Source organism: Drosophila gunungcola, unplaced genomic scaffold (genome assembly GCF_025200985.1).
Source record: "Drosophila gunungcola strain Sukarami unplaced genomic scaffold, Dgunungcola_SK_2 000001F, whole genome shotgun sequence".
In the NCBI taxonomy this organism is placed as follows: domain Eukaryota; kingdom Metazoa; phylum Arthropoda; class Insecta; order Diptera; family Drosophilidae; genus Drosophila; species Drosophila gunungcola.
The window spans coordinates 2,580,055-2,606,384 of NW_026453197.1; the positions used below are offsets into that span (position 1 = coordinate 2,580,055).

At 43.7% G+C, this 26,330-nt stretch overlaps 1 protein-coding gene and 1 long non-coding RNA gene across 4 annotated transcripts; one reads left to right on the plus strand and one right to left on the minus strand.

Annotated features, from left to right (window-relative positions):
• The first annotated feature begins 1,342 nt into the window (after positions 1–1,342).
• LOC128263299 (uncharacterized) lies at positions 1,343–26,170 on the plus strand. 3 transcript variants are annotated; one of them, XM_052998276.1, is made up of 20 exons: positions 1,403–1,567; positions 10,437–10,576; positions 11,137–11,879; positions 12,467–12,626; positions 12,686–12,929; positions 12,995–15,533; positions 15,594–15,937; positions 16,003–16,213; positions 16,397–16,755; positions 16,813–18,775; positions 18,832–18,990; positions 19,051–20,597; positions 20,687–21,311; positions 21,367–23,635; positions 23,696–23,865; positions 23,918–24,004; positions 24,063–24,622; positions 24,687–24,887; positions 24,957–25,647; positions 25,985–26,170. In XM_052998276.1, the coding sequence occupies exons 2-20, from the start codon at positions 10,504–10,506 to the stop codon at positions 26,045–26,047; spliced, it is 13,008 nt and encodes a 4,335-aa protein (XP_052854236.1). In that variant the 5' UTR covers positions 1,403–1,567; positions 10,437–10,503; the 3' UTR covers positions 26,048–26,170. The 3 variants fall into 3 exon arrangements, with proteins under 3 accessions (XP_052854238.1, XP_052854237.1, XP_052854236.1); XM_052998277.1 differs by lacking the exons at positions 24,687–24,887; positions 24,957–25,647; positions 25,985–26,170 and having other exon boundaries at positions 1,356–1,567; positions 23,920–24,004; positions 24,063–24,204; XM_052998278.1 differs by lacking the exons at positions 20,687–21,311; positions 21,367–23,635; positions 23,696–23,865; ... (3 more) ...; positions 24,957–25,647; positions 25,985–26,170 and having other exon boundaries at positions 1,343–1,567; positions 16,813–18,779; positions 18,838–18,990; positions 19,051–19,186.
• LOC128263301 (uncharacterized) lies at positions 7,106–9,327 on the minus strand. The gene is made up of 3 exons (XR_008268429.1): positions 9,170–9,327; positions 8,806–8,986; positions 7,106–7,769 (listed from the first exon to the last, which is right to left on the minus strand). It is a non-coding gene; the product is annotated as an uncharacterized LOC128263301 (long non-coding RNA).
• Positions 26,171–26,330: the final 160 nt, after the last annotated feature.

Here is a 26,330-nt window from a genome sequence, read left to right on the forward strand (position 1 = left end):
CTTTATCAAAACAAAAAACAAGCCTGGGGGGTTTAAGCAGAACACAGAGACCACCACAATGCCTGCAAATCCTTTGAAATATGGCATGACCAAAGGCATTTATGTGGGAGACAAGCCAGCGGGAGCCTTTTTGGCCACTCCTGCTCCGATAACACGAGCCGACAGCCATTAGGTATGGACTGCAGCGGTGACTTTGATTGTGTTGGCATGGGTGTGATATACGCGGGACTATTTCATTCATGCCCCGGCGTGCATATACTCCCACTGCCATTCATTCACCACGCATTTTGAAAACCGAGAAGATGTTCAACAAAAAAAGACTCAGTGTGCTTCAATCGTTATCTGTTAGAAGGCCTGACATCGCACACTCTGAAAAAGTAAGTGCACTGCAATTTTATTTTTTAAACTTGTGTGATAAAGATATATTTAAATTGTATTTACGTCAAAATTGTTGTCTTCTTGAACTTGAATATTCATCTTTAATATAAAGTGATTTATTTTAATTATTCTGGTAACTTTTACTTTTGTGTTTAAACGAGTTGAAACTGTAAATTTTTTTAATTAATTAAATAAAGGTTAAAATTTAATAGAAAACAATCTATATGCTAAAAAAAAAATTATATTTATTATTATTTGTACTCTGAAAAAGTAAGTGCACTGCAATTTTATTTTTTAAACTTGTGTGATAAGGATATATTTAAATTGTATTTATGTCAAAATTGTTGTCTTCTTCAAATTGAATATGTATCTGTAATATAAAGCGATTTATTTTAATTATTCTGGAACTTTTTACTTTTGTGTTTAAACGAGTTGAAACTGTAAATTTTATTAATTAATTAAATAAAGGTTAAAATTTAATAGAAAACAATCCATATGCTAAAAAAAAGTATTATTTATTATTTTTTTTTCTAGGAACCAATTTATTAATATTCAAATATATGAATTGTTTTTATTTGTATCCGTTAAACAAATTTGTAGTAGCTGAGCAAAAACATGTTCGGTTTTTTGTATTTTGTTCCCATTTAGGAAGTTTAAGTAAAACAAGAAGGAACTCTTTTTAAATTTTCACCTGTTGTTCATGTTATTTTTATATCCTTGCAAGTTACAAAAATCTTACCATTTGAAAAATTCAAACACAAACTTTATTACTTTACTGTTTTTATTACTTAGTTTGCTCTAGACAGCCTACAAGTAGGCAATATTTTCAGTATTCAGGGTAACTTTTGTGTATGTGACCAAATACTAAATTTTTTCTGAGTGCATTGCAGGCATTACAGGGTGTGTGTCCCAGTCGCTGTGTGTGTTGTTGATAGTCGGCTCTGCCCGAGAGCCTGCGAATGAACGAGCGGCAACCGAGCGGTGGCATCAGCGGCAGCAATAGCAGCAGAATCAGCATCACCAGAATCCATCGCCTCATTCGTGTTTGCCGCTTCGTGGGCAACGGACGCTTCCTCAGAACTCAAGTGGAGTGACGGGCTCGAGAACGGAACCGGAACCGGAAACGAAATTGAAAGCGACGGAGAGAGCACAAGCCTGTTGAGGGTTTGGAGGCGCGTTCGAACCGGAAGTAAGGATAAATTCACTGTTTTCTGACTTGGCTGCCACTGGTACGCCATCCTGTTGCGCCGTCGCAATATATTTTCGGGTTTCTGCGTGTGTGTGAGTTAGTTAGTTGGCCCGGCCTGTGCAAGTTTGTGCCTAACGTACCGGAAGTGAGCCTGCAACTCATTAATGTGTGCTGTTGTTTTTTTTCGCTACCAAAGTGCACTGAAATGCGGCAAATTCAAATGGGGGAAAATGCGATTACGTTGCCGAACCCAAATGTAGCGGAAAATGTGAACGAAAAGTCTGGAAAGTTTCCGAAAATAACCTCAAACTGTGAAAACTCGTGCGTTGAAATTGTTCGCTGACATCGCATACGTGTTAAATACGTGTTGAAATCGGAATCAGTCTCGGACCCAGATAAGTTTGGGTCAAGAGTTCAATACAACACAAGAGGGAATAGTCGCAGTCATTTAATCAATGTCGGGTTTTATAAATAAAGTGTGTGAAGTGATAAGCAACTGTCGGGAAAAGAGCCCAGAGCAATCTCTTGATTCCGTACTGACTTTCTTAGTCGTCTTGTGAAATCTTGTGCTGCGAAACTATTAGTTGGCATATATCAGTATATTATAAAGTATAAGTCAGCCATTTTTAAAAAGATTTTGTGATTTACTTTGTGACTGGAGTAGTTTAAATCATTCATTGCATTCAATCAGATAGTGAAATAAAATTTATAACAACATCTCACGAGAGAATAATCATGGCAAAAAACAGATCAACAAAAATGACTGAAACGTGCGAGTGTTCTGTGCTGATAATTGTAAAATGATAAGAGATCCCAGAATGAATACAGCTGCTTCCGCAGCTAAGTGAAAATGAGATCACCTTAAGTTAAATATATTCATGAAATACTATGATGATATGTTTTATAGGGTGCCTATTGATACTGTTCCCATAACACAGATAAAAAAGGATTCTCACCGTAAACAAATTCGTTTAGTTTTATTAATTTTCCAATTTAAAACGATGAAATTTAAATCGATGCTGCTAAAATAATCCTCTTAATTAGAGGATTGAATTATATAAAAATAATTACAAAGTTAATGGGCTTCGATCACTTCAAGTATCATTTTGCTTATTTTGTGAAGTTTTTAGAGATGGCGGGCCTTGTTGTAATAATATGAATGTTATTTCTTTAAATTAACTTAATTATGGGAGATATAATTATATTTGTAATTTGTTTGAAAAGGAAATTTAAATTCAGGACCCTGCAGGCGATATGCTCTTTAAGCACGCAGCTGTAAATAAATAAACAAATGAATATCTAATTTGAATTAAGTTTGTTGCCGCTCAGTTCTTGTTATAAGGATACAAAGTGCTGCTTAAACTTCTTGTTTTTATACCTCCTTCGTGTTTCTAAGCCCTCTGTGTTAAGTTTTCCCTTCGCTTTATATATGCTTAAGTTTACATCAAGTGCAAAAAAGAGACTTGACAGAATTGTTTCTCCTAAACGCAATCCTTAGGGAACTCTAAAGCCTTTGGCGCATTTATTGTTTTCCGCACCACATGGCGTATGCTCGCTATTTTGCTGCTGAGTCCCACACTTGCAACACAAAACAGTCGCAAGTGACAGATTCAGATTGTGCAGGTGAAAGGATTACCGCTTCTCCGTCGCACTCCAGTGTCTCCATGTCTGTCACCAGCTCACCGAGGGCATTAGCGAAGGCCCACTGTGAGGCTTTCCTTAAATTTACTCCAGCGATCCTCTGCCCACTTGTTGGTCACCACTTGGCCCCAAGTCAGCCCAAAAATGTCGCTCCGGCAGTTGACATCAATCTGCCTAAGCGAAAAAGCAACGCCTGGCCTTAAGTATGATAAGCCACCAGGATTAAGAGAAAGCTGCGGACGGAGACGAAAATAAACGAGTTGGAAGAAGGAGAGTTCTGTCAAAATGAAGAGCAGAAACTGGCTAGATGTATGAGTGAGAACACTTATTTAGGGCTTCATTATGACCCGCATAAATCCCATCTGTGCTTAAGTTGGCCCTCCACAAGCTAGACACCCAAAAGGTTGAAGACCTCGAGAGCAACACGTGCATTCTGCTTTCAATTAGAGACCACACAAGAGGGCCGGCCGGGGAAACAGCCCAAAGGGAGCTTAAGCAGATGGCTGCTGGGAAACTAGTTCCCTTTTTGGTTTCCTCCGCGCGCCACTTGGCCATAATTTTTTTAATTACAAAGCCATAAAAATTAACAGAACCAAAAGTGCGGCTACGACGACTGCAACTAAGAACTAAGTAGCCCAACGACAGGAGCCACAGGACAGCAACAGAAACAACATCGGCAAACAGGGATAAAAAGGCAGCTTGAAGCAAGTGGAGAAACGGCAACGATTTAAGCCACATAAAACCAACAAACAGACAAACTGCCAGTTGGAGGAGAGGCCAGAGAATTCAGGGGGCAGCCATTTAGTAGAGGAGCATACTATTTACAGCCAGGTCCTTGGCAACACCTTTAGTCGGAAGTGGGAATGGGAACGAGAAACGCCTGCAGTTGACTACAAGTCACCGAAATGGCATGGGGATATTTTTTGTTCAACGCTTAAGCCGAATTTGCATAATAGTTCTTCTTTCCGTTCAGAGCAAATGTGCGGGAGAGCAACTGGCATCAAAATCTAAGTGAGCATTTCCAAATTATGCAAATGTTTGCCAACTGAAAGCGAGCGACACTCACTTTAAGAGCTGCAGCAGCCGTACAACGGTGCGTATGGGTATCGATTTGAGCAGTTTGCATGGAGAAAACGAGAAAAGGAATGGAAATTAGGTGTGGTTTACGGCTATAAAACTTTAACGTTTCACTTAAACAGTAAATTAGTGTTTAACGATACTTTATAAAATTAACTTTCAGTTTTATCGACCTATTGTAATTTATTCTTTAAAGCCTTTCATATCTGGTTTAAATAATTTCAAAATATTTGCGATCAATTTAAGGAATAGACGCTTTTCCTAGAATGTGGTTCTGTTTCGATAGATCACATAAATCAATTCAGTTCTTCTCAATACACTTTTTAATAATACATTCTATATTTTAACATTTTTGCTCACCATTTATCTGGGGTCACCTCACCAAAAGCAATTTGACAGGTCCCCTAGCAATCCCAATCCTCTTCCATACATCCCTCGTTTTACTCTTTTTCTCATCTGCCTTTGCAAGTTCTCAGTTTACAGCTGAAAATCACGCCTCTGGCAATTTTAATCTCGTTTATTAGCCATTTTTCAAGTGATACACATAATTTTCAATTTTCCAATTTCTCACCCAGCACACGAACAATTTCCACCTGCCCTTCCATGGCCCTCGTTCCTTTTTTTCAGACCCTTTCCCTTCATCCCAACTATTGTCTTTATCGAACATGAAAAAATTGCATTGCATATTGCATGCTCGTGGAATGAGGGAGAGGTGAGTGGAGCAGTTGCAGGGAAGGGACAAACACGACGCCCATTTGGAGGCCATTAGGGCCAGGATAGTCCAGCCGGCTGGGAGCAAAAACAGATGCCAACAACAATAACAAGGAGCCTAGGCCGGGCGGAGCGTGATGGCGCTAAAATGGCAGCCAGGTGGCGTGATGGCACCAAAAAACCATTGTCCTTACCTTCTAGGCCCCCGACTTTTTGATTCTTCGCATCTCCAGACTATTTAAAAGAATATGATAATATCAATACATCCTTTATTATTAGAAGCATTTATAAAATCCAAATTCGAATATTCAGAAAAAGTGACCCAAAGGGGGACATTTCACAAAACGAACTAATTTCAATTGACTGAAAATCTTTTTAAGGCCATTTTTCGGTTAATAGGTACACACGTGTATTAGTATTTCACTGAAAAAAAAACAATATTTTTGTTTATAATTTTGCAATTTAAAAAACTAATACATATTTCATAAAAACACCGTTTGAATGAAATTTTTGAAATTATTTCTCCATAACTCATTATTTCTAAAAATAAAACCAAGTTAAGGTACAACAACTTTGTTAAGCTTGTTCCCACAATGCTTTTTTTACCATTACCAATTTATGCTCTAGTTTATTATAACTAAAACAAATACATTTTTTCTAGCAAATTCCTGATACATTTGTTGACTTATTAGTTTATACACCTAAAACAAATACACTTTTTGTAGCAAAATCCTGATACACTTGTTGACTTGTTTACCCAAAAGGTGCTGTAAAAAATGTAAGTCAAATTTTCAAAAAACCAAAAGTCCAGTCTAAAAAAAAAATTATAACTATTTAGATTACAAAGCTGTTTTTGGCTTATGCCAGTAAATGATTTAAACATCTTAATTTTATCCTTCCGCTAGGTTGTTTTGATTATTCCTTTTGCCGTTTTCAAGCCGTATTGACGTATTTTGGCAATAATATATACACTCCTTGTTACACCTGCTCCAACGAATACAATATACTTTGAAGTCTACATCTACGGGGTATTAATATCCCCGGTGAAAAACTAATAGAAGTCAGATCGCACCGTTCTTATTGCTCTGCGCTCCCTTCATTTTTTTTCCTTTAACGTCGAGGTTGCAAATGGAGGAATGTGAATCGGGGACAAACTGCTCTGTCTTTATGCAATGACTGCGTGCTTCCGTTGTCATCGTTTCCTGTTCCTTTGTCGCTTTTTGTTGCTGCTGCTTCCGGAGCCGCTGCTGCATGCCATGCACTCAAAATTTTTGAATAAACGCAACGTTAATGGAGGAGATCTGCTCCTTCGTCACTTCTTTTTTTTTAGCCAGCTCCAATCTAGTTTGCAACTCCTCAAAGTTGATGTTTCCTTCGGTGCAAGGGGAACTTTCTTTTCCGACTTTGTTATTAGATTTGCATGCCAGCAGCGATGACGACGATGAGAATTTCCGCCTTACAATTCATGCGGAACATATGGATGTGTATGTGCGTACATATGTGCCACGCACGACCCCGCATCCAAACCCTATAGAAAGGTGTTTCCCCACTGCCTTTCAACGGAAAATTGTTGCAGCAAACGTAATTGCATTTACTTTGGAATTTATGTTACAGAATTTTTTTTTGTTTTTTATTCGTTTTTCTTAAACTGGGAGCTAGAGGTTGGGAGATCAAGGCAAAATTCCACAAGACAGACTCAGGGGAAGGCAATACTCAACAGTTGCAAGAATATAAGATTTACAAATGATATGCTTATGCTTTCTTAGATTTTATTAATTATTAGTTAATATACCAAAGATATGATAGGAGGTTTAAAATTAAGTTGCAGAAAGAATAGTGGTTGAACTTAACTGAAGAGATACACTAAAACATAAACAGTAAAAACAACCAAGATGTGAGTTCTTCTTTTGTTTATAAACAACTTATTGTTTTAATGTGTTATTTGTATATTTAGCTGAAAAGAAGTTGAGAAAAATATTTTCCTTTTAACAACCTTGTAGGCATACTATAGATTTTACCAAGCAGAATACATATTTTGAAGATTTTTGCATTTTTAATGTAAAAAGCATATGAACTTGCCTTTTCAAAATCGTCATTTCATGTGTTCTTTTAACTCGCTAACAATCTGCTAAAGTTTTCCTTGTGCCCTTTTCGCCCCAGAGGTTCCACAGTTCACTTCTCTGCCATTTTCTCTTCTTTCTCCAGAACTCGACTGCAACTTCACCTTCACTTGAAAATTGCATTTTTACCAAAATGTTTGCCTGGGAAATGTTCTATGAGAGGTGCCCAGGGAACGGGGAGCAGGGGAGCAGGGGGGCTGCGAGGTGTGAGTGTGTGAGGGGGAAATATGAAAACAAATGGCTCCTGAGTTTCTCTGGCTTTGGCCAAGTAATCGTAAGTTTTGTTTGCTCGGGGATCGCATTGGGATGGGGTGCGGAGCTTGAATTTATGTGCACTCTGCGGTGATATTGCTTCTTTTTTGGGCTTTTGATTTCGGGCTTGTGCTGTTTGTGGATACAAGCTCAACGGCTTGGCCCAAAAGTGCAGCAAAAATCATCAAAGAGCTTGCCGCGCGAGTCCCATTTCCATTATTATAATTCTTGCAAATCGTTGTCAAATTATATGTATGTTCTCATACCCGATAGTTCGGCTCCCATTCTGCAATCAGTTTTACATCCTCGCCCGTCCGAGTAGTCGCGGCAGTTAAGCCGCTTATCGCTTATCAGCTTTGTCTACTTTGCGGATAAAATGGCAGTAGCATTAGAGGGGTGCACTAAAAAAATACCAGTATTTTGATTGAAAATATCAGTAAGAAGATTTCTTGAAATCATACAAAGAAACTCTGCGCAACCAAAAATTCATTTAAAAATTAATAATCATTTTAAACTGATATATTAAAAACGTACGTTTAATAAACATTAAAGCATATTTTTTTTTATAATTGGTATTAAAAGCAGAGTCGACTGGCTTTTAAAGCTAGTTTTACGAAAAACAAATGTTTTATTATACTCCATATTTTATATTTTATTTTCACTTGGCACAAATCTGTAATACAAAATGTATCTTTAGTTTTTCATTTGTGCAGCAGAGTTTCTGTGGATTGACCTACAGAGTAAGGTTTAGGGTTCGAGGGTCATGGGTCGTGGGGTCTCCGCTGGCAGGAAGATAAAAACAGTGAAGTGGAATGAAATGGATGTGAAAGAGGAGCCACCGACTCGCTGCAGTGCATACAAGTTGGCACTGTTCTTATTTTTGGTAGGGCGCTGACTCGTAATCTCAATGCACCGTGCGTGGGAAACTTTAATTGATAAGCTGCAGCGCTGCTGAAACCAATTTAGTTTGACAACATTTTGTTCAAGCACATAAATTTAAAAGATTATAGATATTGTTATTGGGATTAAAGTAAACTGTAGCTTCAGCAGTGAAATTAAAGTTTGCGAAGATAAATTCCGAAAACATCCTGACTTCATATTAAAGACATATTGCTGCTGTTGCAGATAAGTATGTCAATTAATTTTCTTAATTTAATTTTACTTCAAAAAATATAATGGCCATTTTTATAACAGTAGCTAAAGACGAAAAAAAAACCGAAATGTAAATAATTGCTCTCCCATACAATTATTATCATTATTACATAGTTATCGACCAAATACCTTGCTTCTAATTTAAAGCGTTATGCCAATAGAAGGAATGTGATGAGCCCTTAAAAGCCAAAAAGGAGCATGCTGAGAAAAGCAGCTATAAAGCATAGAGGAAACTGCAATTTGGCTCGATTGGCGTCAGCAGCGTGATTTGCAATCATTATTTACCCGAGCAGCCAGCAGCCAGCAGCAAACGCAATTCAATCTGTGACAGCCGCACACAAGGATTCCGACAGTTATCCTGCGGGCGAGATGGGTGCAGTGAAGGGAGTCCTGGATGGAAATGCACGAATTGATGTACACGCCACGCTGGCCAAATCCGGAGCAGCAGCAGCAGCATAAGTTGGAGCTGGAGTCAAAGTGCAAAAAAGTGTTAAGTGCTCTCACTGTTTCTTGCAGCAATCATTGTCAGCAAGCAGCCAGAACCGCAATCAAACCGCAAGAACCCGAGCAGGGCATGCGGGACAGAGGTGTCAGCACGGACATTTTTCGTTTAACTCTTTTTGTTTTTTACAATTTTACTTCGGCTTACCTCAAACATATTTGTCCTTTTAGGTTTCTTTGTTCTTATTTTTAAATAAAGCTACCAACCAAAACTTTATGTTGGTATTTATCAAAGGCTTTAAATAATCTTAAGTTAAAATACATTCTCTTCTTAAATAAAATTTTTCATATAAATGATTTGTATTGTAAAATTGAAGTTAGATTCTAAACCACAACGACATCTGAACATGTGATAGATACTCCGTAAAAATCTGAACATTTTTTGATAACTCAAAATACTGTAACTTTTCAAAGGGATTTCTTAAAGGAAAATCCAATGCAATTCAAAATTTACTTGACACTTCTTGAAAATATGTTTTCTTACTTTTCCGCCAAACAAGTTTTGCGGGCGAATTAAAAAAATATTAATTAATAGGTTAAACTATAAGAAACCAATTCAAAACCGAAAAAATCAAAAAACAATGTTATTCCTAAATTACTAAAATCTTTCTAAAAAGCACTTTAAAGTCCAATTATTTTTTTTCTAAAACCCTGCCAACACTGTTGCACAGAGTACTGGATTTATAAGCAGCGCAAAGGTTCAATACACCAAAGTGCAAGCAGCAAAACAAAAAAGAGTTTACACTCTTTGTTTTTTTCTATTGTTTTTGTGTGTGTACAGCTCTAAAATCAAATGCAAATGCAAATGCAAACAACAGTTGGCATCAATCGAAGCTGTGAAGGAACGCCCAGCTGGATTTCTCCGTCCGCCCCCACTTTATTGCTGGAATTAATGATGGCAGAGGGTCCGGGTGTGCTGCTTGGGTCTTGGTTTTGTGTGTTTTATGTGGAATCAAGTGGAAATTCAATTGATTTGCTTTGGCTTTGCATTTGGCCCAGCAGGGGCTGCGGGCAGGGGGCGTGGCATGGCTTGGCTTGGCGTGTTATAATAATGAACGGATGACTGTGGCCGGGATATGTGCGGCTTCAAAGGAAATCGCACCCATTCCCGGTTATAACGCACTTGAGTGAGAAATCATCTTGCGAATATTATAGGGCTACATGAGTACAGAGCTCCTTTGCCATTTGTGGAGTTTCTGCTGGTGTCAGCATGTCAAATACGTGTGCTCTGAAGTTAACTCAATTGTTTCCTCGCTTCGTCCAATCAATTGCAAAATTTATTTAATTAAAGGCCAAGCGCAGTGGGGGCAGTCAACTGGCAGTGATGATTCTCAATGAAGTCCCAGTTGAGCAGGATTATCTCCGTCTTGCATACCCCCTTTCCTCACCGCCACGCCTTTGCTCTTCTCTTGCAGGTCTCCACATGTAACCTGGTCCAAAATTCCATCCGGAGAAACTTCGATCGCCAAGGAGAAGCCCATTATGGGCGCATTGAAGGCTCAGGCGGCTATTTGGCTGCTCCTGCTCATCGCACACACTCAGGCAGTGAGAGAAAGTAATACCTTTTAAATATTTATTAAACATAAATTTAACTAATACTTGCTTTTGATGTGAAGTAATAAAAGTTGTGGTAGATAGGCTACAAAGAAATAACATTGCAAGTCCGTTAATATTGCCCAAATATAAAATTCTTGAACTAAAAAACTGAATCATTTGCTTTTTGCTTTTGATATGAATTTAAATATGTAAAGGATTAATTCTTTCACTGAAAATAATAATAACTAATAACCATAATTGATAATTACCCTATAAAACAAAATGCTGTAATCCAACATAGATATACCTGCTTTCCAATGCCTTGTTACCATATTTAGTTGAATTGTATAAAAATCTTTGACTACCTTAAAAGGGTAAACGGGATTATTACCACATTTGATTATTTTGATAAAAATTATCACTACCACACTTTAACACATTTCTTAAAAGGCGATTAAGAAGCGATTATCTTTTAGTCGGGCTACTAAACCATTAATTGTATTGTATTAAAATTACTTAAGAGTTTAACTAAGATTTATTAAAAGCAGATATTACTGAAATATATCCTTTATTTGGTAGATCCCCTTAAGGACCCTCGCATATGCGGACGACCACAATGTGACTTGACAAATCCAAAGTTCAGTTACGCCGAATTACTGTACAAATATGAATATACGGTGGCTGTGCGGACCGAGTTCGCTGGTTCCGGCGACAACAGCTCGGACCTGCTGCTGAAGGCCAACTTGGAGATATTCTTCCCAAAGCCCTGCGAGGGCTACTTGAGGATCAACGATGCCAAGCTCTACGACAAACTGGACGGGCTGAGTGAATCGTCCAACGACAGCGAATCTGCCGAAAAGCCCAAGGACTCGTACGACTACTATGATACCCTGGCCAGCGAGGAGTCCGAACCGCAAAGCTATGAGAACCTCCACCCCAAGAGCATGAATCTGCAAGCGGATCTGAGCCAGAACCTACTGCGCTTTTCCTACCATGACGGCCTCATTAGCGAAGTGTGTCCGCAGGAGCTGGAGACGCCCTGGGTGCTTAACATCAAGAAAGGCATCCTGTCGGCCTTCCAGAACACCATGATGCGCTTCGACGTCGACTCCAACACCACCGAAACGGACGTGTCTGGCCAATGCCAGGTGCAGTACGCCCTCGAGGACACCGACAGCGTTTATGTCAAGATCCGCAAGACGAAGGACATCAATTCCTGCAGACAGCGCTACGCCACCCACTCGGTGCTGCAGACCACGCCGTACACGTTCCGCGATGACAAGACTATATGGCCCATCCTTAAGTCTGAGAGTCATTGCAATGTGAGTAAAATGAATGCTTCCCTTTAAATAACCTACCAATTATGGACTTCTTCGTATTATACTGAGCTACGTTATAAGGGTTTTTCATTGTAGCCGCAACTTTAGCTTTGGCCTGAGGAAGTACTCATTGAAACCATTTAAAGCATATTTGCGTTTTATGTGACTTAGTTTGGATATTATCAACAATGTTTTCAAAAATATGGTGTCATAACCTTTAAAATTTAAGAAAATAATAACATTTAATGCACGTTAATACCATAAAGTATTTTCATTCGACATTGCTTACATTATTGTTTCCAACACAAACAATAACATTTTAGTTGGCTGTGTCCATACCTATAATAATGTTAAAAGATATGGCCTTGAAATTGAAATCGGCTTAAGAAATATACCCATTACCTAATTGTAATCTAAAACTTTAAGTCGCTTTAACATTCAAACGCGTGCTAAGGCAGAGAAAATCCACATGGTGTTAAACAGTTTCGAAGAGTACTTTCAGTGTCAGAAGTTAATATAATTATTAATATTGCAGTTATATTGCCATTGTTATTTTGTTATATATCAAATCTCGTCTGTACGGTTTATAGCTGACCATTGACAACAATGTCTACCGCGAGGTCAGTTGTCTGGAGACCCATCTGCTAGTGCCGTTTTCCAATGCCAGCTCTGGTGCCCTGACCACCAGTAGCAGTCGCCTGAGTCTCAAGGGCGAGGAAACTTACAGCGTTGGCGAGTTCCTGGAGCAGAGTAAGTAACTCCTTAATGATTATAAATACATTTAATCAAGTGACTCTACTCTGCCGCAGATCCCGAGCTGGTTGAACGTCGTGCCACTTTGGTCTTTGACCATACACCCGCGGTGAAGCCCTCGCACGATGAGATTAAGGCTGCCCGTGAACTTTTGGTGCAGATGTGCAAAGTTGGCTTTCCCAACATCCAGCGCGAGTTCATCGACGTGTTTACCAACTTTCTACAGACCTCCAAAAGCCTCGACTACAAGACTTTATCCGTGCTGCTTCAGCGGTCTGCCAGTACCTGCGAACAGGGCAAGTGAGTACTTTGAGATAACCAAAATAATGGCTTGACTAATTAGCCCATTTGATTCTTTTTCCCAGAAACCACGTGCTGGAATCGCTACCCTACATTGGCAGCACCGCCGCGTATAAGGTAATGCGGGATCAAATTGTCAGCGGTCGGGTGTCGAAGGAGAAGGCCCACAGCTGGATGACAACGCTGTCCTTCATCACACGTCCCGACGAAGAGACCCTGGAAACGTTCCAAACGATCCTCGAGTTTGCCAAGAACAGGCTGGACCCAGAGTACACCCTGGGAGCCACTGCGGTGGTGCACAGCTTCTGCAGACACAACGAGTTTTGTGAGGAGAACCTGCGAGTGCAGCAGATCATAAACCTTCTGGAGACCGAGTTCCTAAGTTTGTACCACAAATTCAAGGGAGAACGTCGCACCCGCGAGCGAATGGTGATATTGCTAAAGGGACTAGGCAACATTGGAGTGGTGTCCCCTGCTTTTGCCGAGCGACTGCAAGGGGTTATCAGGGATGACGAATCACCAGTGGACATACGTCTGCAGGGTATTTTGGCCTTCCGCCGCGTGAACTGTCTTCGATACCGGAACTACTTCCTGGAGATCTATGCCAACTACACTCTGAACTCGGAGCTGCGTATATACAGTTACCTGCAGGCCATGAGATGTCCAGATTATATATCCGTTGGAGCCATTAAATCGGTGCTGGATCATGAGGAAATCAACCAGGTGGGCTCGTTCGTCTGGTCGCATCTCACCAACCTGGCCAAGTCGAATTCCCCCGTTCGCATCGAGGCCCAGGGTCTGCTGCTAAACGACGACCTCTCCGAACGCTTCAAGATGGACTTCCGTAAGTTTTCCAGAAACTACGAGCACAGTTTGTTCTTCGACGAGTATAACTTTGGCACTACCGCGGATGCGAATGTTATCTTTGCCACTGATTCCTATTTGCCAAGAGTTGCCAGCCTCAACTTCACGGCCGATCTCTTTGGTCAGTCAGTGAACTTCTTCGAGTTCACTGCCCGCGCCGAAGGACTGGAGGAACTGGCGTCCAATGCCTTTGGACCCAAGGGTCCTTTGAGCGGCGAGTTGCTGCGCAAGAAGCTCTCCTTCCTCAATCGTTGGCTGGGCAACGAAAGTGCCGAGGAAGACGATACCCTCGAGAATCTGCTTAGTCTGGATAATCTGCGTCTCAAGAGGAAGGCCCAGCAATCTGTTGATGCCTTTTGGGAAGAGGACGAAGAGTACGACTTCGAGGAGTCCTTGGAAGGATCTAAGCGTCAGAAACGAGATGCAAGCAGCACTCGCAAGCAGGAAATTGATCGCAATGTGGACAGTCTGGGTTACAAGTTGAAGTACGACTACAATAACCCACGAGCACAGTTTGGTCTTCGGATCTTCGGCAACGATCTGCACTACTACAATGTGGAGTCCATGGTGGAGGTAATGGCCTTGGCCGCCACATTCAATCCCTTCCAGCAGGCCAAGAACGTGCTTTCCGGCAAAGAGTTCAACTATACAAAGTCGCGGGTGTTTCTGGATGCCTCTTATACAGTGCCCCTGGCAGTCGGACTTCCATTGGCCATTCACGCCTTCGGAGCTTCTTCCGTGGATCTGCGTATCAGTGGTAACCTGGATCAAGTGGATCCACCCACCGATTGGCACTTTGATGTCGAGGGCCGGTTCAAGCCCTCCGTCTCGGTGGATGTGATCACCACCATGCAGACGGACATGTTCTGGGATCAATCGGGCATCAAGGTGAAGAGCAACCTGTACTCCAACTCGGAGCTGGTGGCCAAGCTGAAGGTGCGTGGCCGCAATCTGGTCTCCTTCTCCTTCAATCTTCCCCAGGACCAGAACGAAATATTCAGCTTCCGATCCGAGCTGCTGGTGCAAAAGCGTGAGGAGGAGCTGCCCCAGGCGGGCATTGTCAAACGGAGTGCCAACTCCACCTGCACGTGGCCCGTTCTCGATCAGGCCATCGGACTGCAGATGTGCTCCCACTACAGTGTTCCGGACTTGAGTAATGCCACCGAGATTTACCCGAGCCTTTTGCTGGCAGGTCCACTCAACTTCAGCTTGATCCTTAAAAAATCCGATCTAACTGCTAAGAAGTATGTGTTCGAGTACAAATGGGACCAGCAGGAACAGGATAACAACTTCTCGCTGGTGTTCACTACACCAGGCTCAAAGGTTCCGCGAGTTTTGGTCGCGAATGTGACCAAGGTAACCGATGCCTTCAATGCCTCTGTGGCATTCGTTAATGGCCCCAATCGGGTATCCGCTGGTTGCAGCTATGACGGAGATCCAGACTTCCGACGCTTGGACGTCTACCTTGACACGAATGGAAATAGATCTCTAGACCTGGGCATGGAACTTCGAAGGCATCAGGACTTCACCGCCTGGATCTACAATCCCAGAATACTGCTCGCAATTAATGGAGTCAACATAACCGGACTGGCAGGCACCGTGAAAGTCAACGAAAAAAATGGCATCAAGCAGAACGACGTAGATCTCTCCTTTGAGACCAAAAAGCTCCAAGCTGTGATCAAGGGAAACATCGTTCAAAGCGAGATAACCACTTCCACCAACATGACCATTAAGTACAGGGTGAGCATCTGCAATTATAATATTAGAATTCATTTTAAATTTAAACCCTTTCTATATTAGTTCCAAGCAAACAAGATCGAGGAGATTAACTTTGCAGGCAAGCTGGTAAACAATGGAGATAAAACCAAAACAGAGTATCGCGGTAACATGAAGCTGCAGACCTCGGCATATCCTAAGCTAAACTTCGCCTCGGATGCCACTTGGCTTAGTCTACAGGGCCACACTGAAGGCATGATCACCTACAATAATGCACCTGATTATGTAAATCCCAACTATACGAGTCTGCTCCGCTTGGTCTTCGCTCGATCCCATTCAGAGGATTCCGCATGGGAGGGCTCACGTACGAGGGCCAGTCTGGAACTGAAGCTGCCCAGATCAAAGATTGACTACCGTATCTTAGTTAAGTAAGTTTCTCAACTAAATAATATCATTATTTATTTTTGTTTAACACTCAACTAATTGTTTTAAGGCACGAAGAGCGCAGCAAGAACGGAACCGAGCACAACGTGATCGTGGGTCTGAAGTACGCTCCTGAAAAAGAGATCACAGGTCTGTTCTCCGTTCATTTGCCACGACGAAACCTGTTTGCCGTTGATGCCTACATGAACGTGACTGTGCCGGAGTTCAATTCTTGTACGGCCAGCCTGAAAGTGAACGAAAAAGCCACCAAGGACTATCTGGTAAGGTTTATTTATTTTAGAATAACAGGGTGTTAAAGTTTGTTGGTAACGTACCTATATCACAGATATAAGTAACAACAGGAGAGATTTCTTTGTCACACCAACATATCTCTTTCTAAAGGCCATAAGTTGGAATCGTCTTTTTAAGTATATAGTGAATATCTTTGTTTTACCTATTTTAAGATCTTCATCAATGGTTCCTGGTTTACTGGACACTCAATCGCAGTCAAGGCCAACTACAAGGACCGCAGCTCTCGGGTCCAGGCCCTACACCATCTCAAGATGATTGTGGAGAGTCCATCCTTCGAACTAACCTCCCTGAACATTGTGTACCGCCGAAACCAGCTACTGATCTTCTACGATGTGCAGGCCAAGTACGGCAAGGACCCCTATGGCCTCACAGTACAATATGCAGCAAATGCTCACAATCGCAACTCCAATGCAGAGGTAAGATTGAAGGTTAAGGAACGCGACTACTGGATCAATGCCAAGTTATTGTCGGAGCAGCCAAAGCTTCTGCAGTTGGAAATTCACATAGATAAGTAAGACTAATCATCCTTTCTCGAGTTTAAAATGCTTATGTCAATTTAAACCTTTAGAATACGTGATGTGCACATCAAAGTTGGCCTGCTGAATGTGGACAGGCGCAAGGAGCTCTCCCTAGAACTCAAGTGGGATGCTAACCGTGATCCTAGCCAGAGATTGGGCCTGCTTGCAGAGTACAATAGTCCTGGAACAAAGCACTACGATGGAAACGTGATGGTCACCTATCCGGAGCGCACCATCAACTTTGGATTCAACACTTTCACAGGAGGACCCAAGTACTTTGGCAAGGCTCACGCTTCCTGGAGCATAAACGATGTGATCGAGTTCGAGTACGAGGCGGGTTTGCTTCCTGGTCGGTCGCTCCACAACTGGGTGAAGGCCGAGCTGCGTACGCCATTCGATGGTTGGCGGACCAACAGTCTTAATGCCGGAGTCTATAACCTGCACAACCTGATCCTAATCAACTCCACGCTCTTTTGGGCAGATGATCAGAAACTGCAGGTGGGCTTCAAGAGCGACTACGACATCAACGATCAGCTGGTGAGCTTTGATGTACGCTTTGGCATCAACAGCACGATTCGGGATATTCCCACGATCAATGTGAAGGTGGTGCATTGGAAGGACGCCAAAAAGGTAGACACGGAGCTGTATCTGGGATACAGTGGCCAGAACGATACCTTTAACACATACAGCGTGGACTCCAGTTGGGAGATTGAGCGGAATGAGCGATATCACAATGTTTCCGGCTTGCTGCATCTCGTTAGTCCGTTCCAGGGTTACGAGAAAGGTGGTCTGGTGGCCCATTTTTCTTTGAACGATAAGCGTGAGGTCAGTGGAGCAGCTTCACTCAACTTTGATGTGAGGGAGTTCACTCTGACCATGGACGGCTATGTTAAGAAATTCACGGACAATATGCTTACCATCAACATTACCACTCCTTTGGAGAAATTCCGAACTATCAACGCTCGCTTTGGCCTAAATGAAAAGAAACGTCATGCGGTTGCTGAGGTAAGAGCACCAACGGCAGCTCTTGGAGTGGAGGCCTTGGCTGACATAAAGAATCTCCTTAACTTCGATGTCAAACTGAGCCTAGCCACGCCCATCGAGAGCTTCCAACAGGCGGCGATATTTGCACTGTTCCAACCGGAGCGTGTTGACATGCGCGGGCTGTGGAACAACGTTACTCTGGGATTCACGGGCGTGTGGCACATGCAGAATATCACAGACTTTGAGTACTCCTATCTGGTGTTTACTCCTCTGGCTGGCTTCGAGCAAAATGGATTTATAGTTCAGCTGCTGAAGAGGGACGAGTTCGTCTTCCAGTTACATGGCAAGCTATCCCACTATAAGCTTGGTGTCAAGATCAATGGAAAACCGAAATCGGACTTGGTCAATAAGCTAGGCAGCAACAAGATGGAGTTAGAGATGCTCTATGATGCTGATTTTAAGCCCCTAAATGCTGAGACTGATTACAAGCCTGATCCGGATGAGGAGTACTTCTCATACTTCACGGACTTCCAGGTGGACACTCTAGTCTGGCCCACTATTGTGGGCAATGTGGACATTCAGGAGATCATTGACTTCTACCTGGTTGTTGGTCATGTGGATCTGCCACAGGGTAAATTGGAGTTCAAGGACCGCCTTCACTACCCAGACTACATTAATGTGCACAATCTTCTGACCGTGACTACACCTTTTGCTGTGGCCAAAGATATCAAATCGATTGTGGAGTACCACGTCGACTTGCACTTCAACTCCTTCTATGAGCGCATTAAATTCGCAGTGAACGATGACAAGAACCAGTTGAAGGAACTGGGCTTTGAGTTCAACTACACCAAACTGCAGGACAATGTAAAACCAAAGGCGCATGATGTTCAGCTCAAGCTTATAACACCCTACGAATTGCTCAGAGAGATTGATATACATGGTCGCGTGGAACTGGACGATAATGCCTATAAGGGAAACATCAGCTCAGTCACGGCTTACACACGTCTCTCGATGGCCGCCTCCGTAGAGGTTAGTACCTTTAACACAACCATAAAGTATTGTTTCATTATCATTTTACATTTCAGAACGAGGAAAACTTCTTGGAAACCTCAGTAGGCATTCTGCTGGAAACGGACGTTATTCCACACTATGCCTGCCAGGTGTACTTCAAAAAGGACTTTTCTGCCATCGATAACACCATCGACATTCGCTTCGAGGTCACCGACAATGGAACATTGAACCAGGTAACGTCCCAAAATGAGTCCATAACATCAACCAAATTAAAATTGCTTTTTTTCGAACAGCTTCAAATTACGACTGATTGGCATACAGATTCCTCGTACGTAGTCAATGCCAATGGAAAGATCCGTACTACCATGCTGCCACTTCAACTGGCGTCCTCTTCAGTTCTCCTTACGAGGGATCAAAACCCCCAGCTCAATTTCGATCTTAACTTCCTGAGCCAGGATGGCCAAAGCATATCTTACGGAACGCGAGCAAACAAAAAGAAGGATGTCTTTAACATTGAAGTGTGGACTCCTTTGAAAAACTTCCGAAACATTTCCATGCATGGTACTGTCGCCAGAAACCCCCGTGATGCTGAGCGCTATGATGTCTCAGGATTCCTGTACAGGAATATGGCGACATATGGCATCACAGGAGCTGTCCGCATGTCCAAAACCCTGCCCATCGATGTGACTATAAGGGTTCAGCCCAAAGCTGGCGGAAGGGATGGTGTTATTGAGTTGAACATCCACGAGAAGGGACCAAAGAAGATTGGCTTCTCCTTTAGCGCCATTGAGGATGGCAAGATGTGCCAGATCTCAGGAGGTTACAGTGTCAGCGAGGGCAACGGAGCCATGGATTTCTCAGTTCTGGTGGAGAGTACGGAGCCGGAAATCGCCCGCATCAACTTCAATGGCAACCTAAAGCCTAACTCTAAGGGATCCATTGTGGGTGACCTCAACTTGGAGACCCCTTGGAAGGAGCTCGGAATCGATTCGGTTCACCTGCACTCAGATGTGGGTGTTGGCAGTACTGGCGGTAACATAGTCGGCGAGTATAAGATCGGACAGTATATCGGACGAGGAAGTTGCCTGTGGTCTTGGATCCTATCCGAGAATCTTCAGCTGGTGCTGGAGAGTTATCTTGAGAGACCAAACGCTCGGCCGAGAATTGTTCATGCCAGTGCCAAGTACCTAAACCCAGGACAAAACTTCGCTCAGTTGCAGATGGGCGGTCGCCTGAGTGTCGACTCCAAATGGAACCTCGATGTGAATGGCAGTGTGCACTATAAATCCTCTGATGACTTCGACTTCAGAGTTATCTCCGAATTGCCCTTACCAGTGGGGGATCGCCATCAATTGAGTGCCAGCTACCAGGGCAATGTGATTAGCAAACAGTTCGTCAACCCCGATTTTGTCATCGAGACTAGCTACGAAGGCTTGGAGGCACAGAATAAGCTTCTTTCCCGAGTTTCTTTCCGCAATGCAACCAATGACTTGAAGGGCTTAGCCCACGTGGAATGGGGAAAGCTGCAGAGTCTGTCTGTCGTGGAGGGAGACTTTGAGCTCCTACGGAAAACAGATGGCCGACAAGAGTTCTATGCCAAGATGATCACGCCCAAGTTCAAGGACGAGCACACTTTTGCCCTTACCGGATACTACGACAAGAAGAATGCGGAATACCACAACCTTGTGTGTGCTTTGGACTATCCAGCCAGTCGTCGTATCACCGATCTGGATGTGTCCTTTAATTCGCTGAGCAACATGAACGGTGTATTTAACAGTACCATGCCAACTTTCCTCAATGTCAGTTGGTTCAAGACTGACTTTGAGTTTACCACCAAGAGGTTAGTTTTGCTTTGTGCTCAATCACGGAATATATTATTGCCACACAAACATAACAATTTATGACTAATATTTTTATTTTTATCCACAGTGGAAAGAGCTATCGATACTGCCACTGCTTTTGGCCCGAGGACTCGGCGTACTTCAAGTTGAAAAGCAACTACGACAGTGACAGCACCAATTTCAACTACAACCTCAATGGCAATGTAGAGATAGAAGTTCCATTGGCAACTCGCCATCGGGCCGATATTTTCTATAGCCTGGCGAAGCGACGCAACCAGGGCCAAGGACAAGTCAAGGTCAACTACAATGAGAAGCAAGTTCTTGATGGCACATATAAACGGGAGGAGCAGCAGAAACATCCCATTTACAAGGAGACGACTGACATCTCGCTGGAAAACGACGTAAAGCCTTTGGGTATTCACTATCGCAGCTTGAGGGATGCCAGCGATCCCGCAGGAACGCAGGACGTCAAGCATTTAGAGGTCTTCGAGTTGCGAAACACGCAGAACTTTAACCTGACCGGCGAGTTGCACTCACGGACCACTGTCAAGGCTCAGGACTTCAAGGTGGTGGCTATTCATCCGAACCGCGCCGTGGTACTGAGCACCAAGTTCGAGGATGTCAACCCCCAAGTAATCAGGCAGCACACCAAGTTGGAGTTGTCGGAGACCGCGTGGATAGGGTATAACCTGGAGCTGGGCAACTTTAGCAAGGTAAGTGGATGCTATATGATTAACTTATACTTATTACAAGCATTCACCCACGAAGGTTGGCAACGAGTCCCAGAGCTTTGCCCTGGAAATCTTCTATCCGAAGCGCAATCTCTCCTCCTCGGGCCAGTACTACATGACGGACGACCACTTTAACTCCGACCTGTCCTTCCAATGGGCAGGTGGGGACTACGAGCTTCAGCCCAAGGCAATTCACAGCAACCTGCAGTGGACGTCTGAACCATTGCGCCGCGGAGATCGTGAACATCGCACTATAGCGCTGACAGTGGCACATCCTCTTCTGGAGAAGGACATCAACTGCAAGGCTACGTATTACCGCGGATTGCAGGATCTGTTAAGAACTCACATCACCATCGACTACTCGGATAATCCTGACCAACTAATTGAGTTAGGTGCTCAACTGAGGGACAGGTACAGTGAACTGGGCCACACCAACTACACCTTCCATGTGTACGGCAAGCACCAGGCTTCTGAGCTGGATGTGCAGCTTAATGGCACGCTCGCGGCCCGGAACTCATACTATAAGACGGAGTCCACGGCCCACTACAAGCGTGACATCTTCCCGGCGAGATACGGCAAGTTCCTGGCCCTGCTCGATGTCAATAAGCGGGAATTGGAATACGAACGTGTGTCGCCATTCCACACGGTGCGACTCCATCTGCTGCCCACCATCCGGTACCCCGTTTACGGTTTGAATGCCACAATTTGGGATACTCCTGACACAAACCACTCGGGATACATATACACGAACCTGTTGGAGCGGTATGCTCGCATGGATTTCAACTTGACGGAGGATGCCAGCCAAAACCTGCAAATGGTGGCCGACATCCCGGACACTCGCAGTGCCTTCCTGGACATCTGGCGCAACTACGAGGAGATCCGCGTGATCGACGTCAGTTCGTACCTGAAGATGAATCACTCCCGTTTGATCACCGGTCGATTTCACTGGCGTCCGGCTATTCGGCAAGAAGTACGTGAGAAAATACACGCCGTGGGCAAATCGGTCTACAGCTCCTTCTCGGAGGGAATCGACTTTTGGATCAAGTCGATCTACACGGAAACCACGGAATCAATGGCCGTGGTATGGAGCACGGCCAAGGAGTACAACAAGGACTTCATCGATGACATTGGTCAGCTGAGCGTGCTGGAGGAGGATCTTGCCGATCTGCGGCTGTTTGTAAATCAGTCATATGAGGCCAACGATTTCTATATCAAGCACGTGGTTAACTTTACGCTGACTATCCTGGATGAGCTGGCCATCAGAGACCACATCGAATCGCTGCCCAAGATCTTTTCGGAATTGTGGCAGGCGATGGGAGATTCGGGCAAGGCTCTACGCAACAGTATTGTGTGGCTGATCGAAACCATTAAAACCACATATACAAACCTATTGGATGCCGTGGCCCGATTCTTCCATGGCGAGAGTCTAACCTACATATCCGGTCTGATGGAGAAGGGCATTGCGAAGTACGATAGCTTTGTCAAGGAATTGCACATCAAGTTCATTAAATACATCGAAAACCTGTGGCACAAAACCTGGACCCTGGCGGAGAATCACTGGAAGGCAGTCCTCAAGCGATTTGAGCCCCATCTCTTCAAGATGATTAGCTTTATAGAAACAAATGCCTGGAATCTCAGTAAAGAGGTGTTCGATTTTATTTACAAACGCACCAATGAGCTGGCGGAGTCTCCATACTTCAACAAGGTCTCTAGTTTTACGGCTGATGCGGATCGACTTTATCGCGACATCAAGGCCAACGATGCCATTACCAACATCAAAAAGTACTCGACGCTGGCCTGGAATTTCATCAAGGAGAAGTACTTTAAGCTGGTGCCTTTTGGGGCTGAGTTGAATGAGGTTCTCACCGAAATCTGGCAGGAAATCAAAGAACTTGAAAAGATTGAACAGGTGCAGATCATGGTGCAAAAGTACTACGAGGTGGTGGCCAAGATCGATTGGGTTGCCGACGAATTGCAGCTGGAAAATCGTCTGCATCAGGTGTACGGACTGATGCGGAATAAGTTCCGAAATTATGCCATGAATGCCTTGGAAACCGCCGACATGTATAGGGAGGCCAAGACCAAGTTTGTTTTCGATCCGGAAGTGGGTATTATCGACCTGGAACAAAAGTTACCCATGTCATGGCACGCCTTCAACGAGACACCCAAGTTCGAGGAGATTCCCGAGTACCAGGTGCTGGCCAAGGCGCAGAGCTTCTTCAGTGAGACCAACTCCTCGATCGTCATGAAACTGTACAACATGCGGACTCATCTGGATCCCAAGACCTGGCTGCCACCCTACTACTGTTAGTCAATTTATTGTAATTTATTTCCTTATTTGTTTTAATACATTTTGTATTTTTCAGCTCGCGCCTTGCTCATCGACTCGCGGCACTACATGACATTTGACCAACGTTATGTGGGTCTAAACCTCAACTTTGACGAGTTCGGAAATGGGCGACCCAATTCCCAGTGCAGCTATCTACTAGCCCACGACTTCTTCAAACGAAACTTTACCTTGCTTTTGGAGCCAGCGGTGGGTTTTTGTATAAATACCTTGATTTATTAATTAAACTCCCCACTTTTAGAGCAAATCCCTGGCTGGCCAAGGACTGACACGCAAACTGAGCTTCATTGCCAATGATCAACTGATTGAAATTGACCTGGGCACAGACGTAGGTCAAGTGACTCATACTTATCCAATGGATACTCATCCTTTCATTTTGTTACCAGCATATAAGCATCAATGGCAACCCGCAACCCATACTGCCACTCAAACTGGGCGCTGTAAACATTCACCGGGATCTGGACGTACTTTCGATCACCTCGGACACCGAGTTCAGCCTGCATTGTAATGTGCAGTTTGATCTGTGCTGGTTCGAGGTCAGCGGATGGTACTTCGCCAGGACAGCGGGATTACTAGGCACCCTGAACAACGAACCCTCGGATGAGTACACCATGTCCAACAGCGTGATTGCCAATGAGACGCAGGAGTTCACGGATTCGTGGAGCCTGAAGCACTGCAGGCAGACGAAGTTGGCCCAGAGCCAAGCGGTCAGCAAGGAGGTGAGTGAGACCTGCACCAGCTTCTTCCGCACCGGCATCCTGGCCCCCTGCAGTGCGGTCCTCGATCCCGCTCCCTTCTACGACATGTGTCTGGACTTGGGCATGAAATCGCCGCCAATTCGAAAGGGACATCCGGCTGTCAAAGGTGCTTGTGCAGCGGCTTTGGCTTACATCGAGGCCTGTACAGCTTTGAGGGTTCCCATGCGGGTGCCTTCGCAGTGTGTGTTGTAAGTCAGCCAATCGCCTCGGGATAACGTTCATATAATACCACTAATTATGATCACATTTAAGCTGCCAACTGACCAATGGTTCATATGTCCCCGAGGGCACTTTCATGGAGCTTTCGGGCAGCGAGATTCCACGCAGTAGCGATGTGGTCTTCATTGTGGAGGCCAAGGAGTGCAATGCCAATCTTAAGTCGTCCAAAAACATCATGACCGTGGTCAGCAGCATTGAAGAGCAGTTGCAGGCCGCCAGGCTAACGAACAATCGGTAAGTACTTAAGCAAATAATTTGACCTCGAACTCACCCCACCATTTCCATATATTTCAAAAACCCCAGTTATGGTGTACTTGCCTTTGGAGGAGTGGCACCCTACGACAAGCCAAGGAGCGTTATATACGAACACAACGAGTTCACCTCCAAGCCGGATCAGCTGGCTGACTACTTTGGCCATATCAACACCGGAAATGGTAGCAGCAACGACATCCTAATGGCCATTTCCGCAGCTGCCAAGCTAAACTTCCGGCCGGGTGTGTCAAAGACCTTCATCCTGCTCTCCTGCAGCAGGTGCGCGGCCAAGGACATGCGATTCGACTACACCTCCATTTTGCAATACATGCTGGAGGAGGGCATCAACCTGCACATCCTGGCCGACACGGAATTCGACTTTGAGCGCAACAAAAAGCTGCGTCACTTCTTTGGATTGGACAGCAAACTGGTCTACTCGAAACGTTTCCCCGAAGGCGATGCCGAGACCCGCAATACGACGCACATTCCCAAGAGCAATTTGGGCATCTGCACAACGCTCGCTGTCGAGACTCAGGGATCCGTGTTCAGTGCCCGCAAGCTGCAGCCAGAGCGGAAATATCCCATCAAGAGGTTCGCCACCATTTTCGCCAAGCGAGTCGCCCTCAGTGCCACGCCTATCCAGAGCCAGACCTGCGAGTGCTCCGCCCACAACACGGGCGTGTCCTACATGGCCTGCTCACCACAGGCTCTGCCCGAGGAGAAGTACGATCTGGATGACTATGTGAGTATATAGCGTATGTCTATGTAATATGAGGCTGAAATTACAAGTAATTTAAAATTTAATAATAAACAAAAATACTTAATAGCAAAATATTTGAACGAAAGTGAAAATTTAATGATTTAAAAGAAATTTTCCATTTGTATTATTTGCAATTTATTTAAGTTTAATATGGTTTAGAAGTAAATTAAGCATTTCAATTAGATATTGAACAAATATACAAAGGAAAACGCAATGAAAAATAGTTAAACTATCACTTTATAGAAACCCATTAACTATAACTTTTGTTTTTATAATATTAAGTGTTGAACTAATTATATTAAAATTCTTTTTTTTCCAGGACTCCTTCAACAACTGGGATTGGGGAGACGAGCTGGAGGGGGAGGCCAAAGTAGTGTCGTAGTTCTGAGTACGCCGCAATTAGTTAGCTAGTTCAGTTATGTCCCTGCAGAATATAAGGTTTTTCTAATGCATAACCGACAGGCATATTTTGTAAAATAAATCACCATATAAAGCCAAAGTGTAATCGCATTTTGTGTCATGATTTCCAATCCATAGCTGACCCAAGTTAACGAGCGACACGCCCGACCAGTTTTTTGCTTCCTATTCATTGTCTGCGGCAATCTCGGTCGCTGATTAAAAGTTGCCCGACCGCCTGCAGCAGCAGCAGCAGCAGCAATAGTTGC

Bases quoted from the DNA above. Each gene is read 5' to 3' on its own strand.
- LOC128263299 (XM_052998276.1), top strand. From the start codon at position 10,504: ATGGGCGCATTGAAGGCTCAGGCGGCTATTTGGCTGCTCCTGCTCATC. The intron at 12,627-12,685 runs GTAAGTAACTCC...ACTCTGCCGCAG, and splicing joins TGGCGAGTTCCTGGAGCAGA to ATCCCGAGCTGGTTGAACGT. The intron at 16,214-16,396 runs GTAAGGTTTATT...ACCTATTTTAAG, and splicing joins AAGCCACCAAGGACTATCTG to ATCTTCATCAATGGTTCCTG.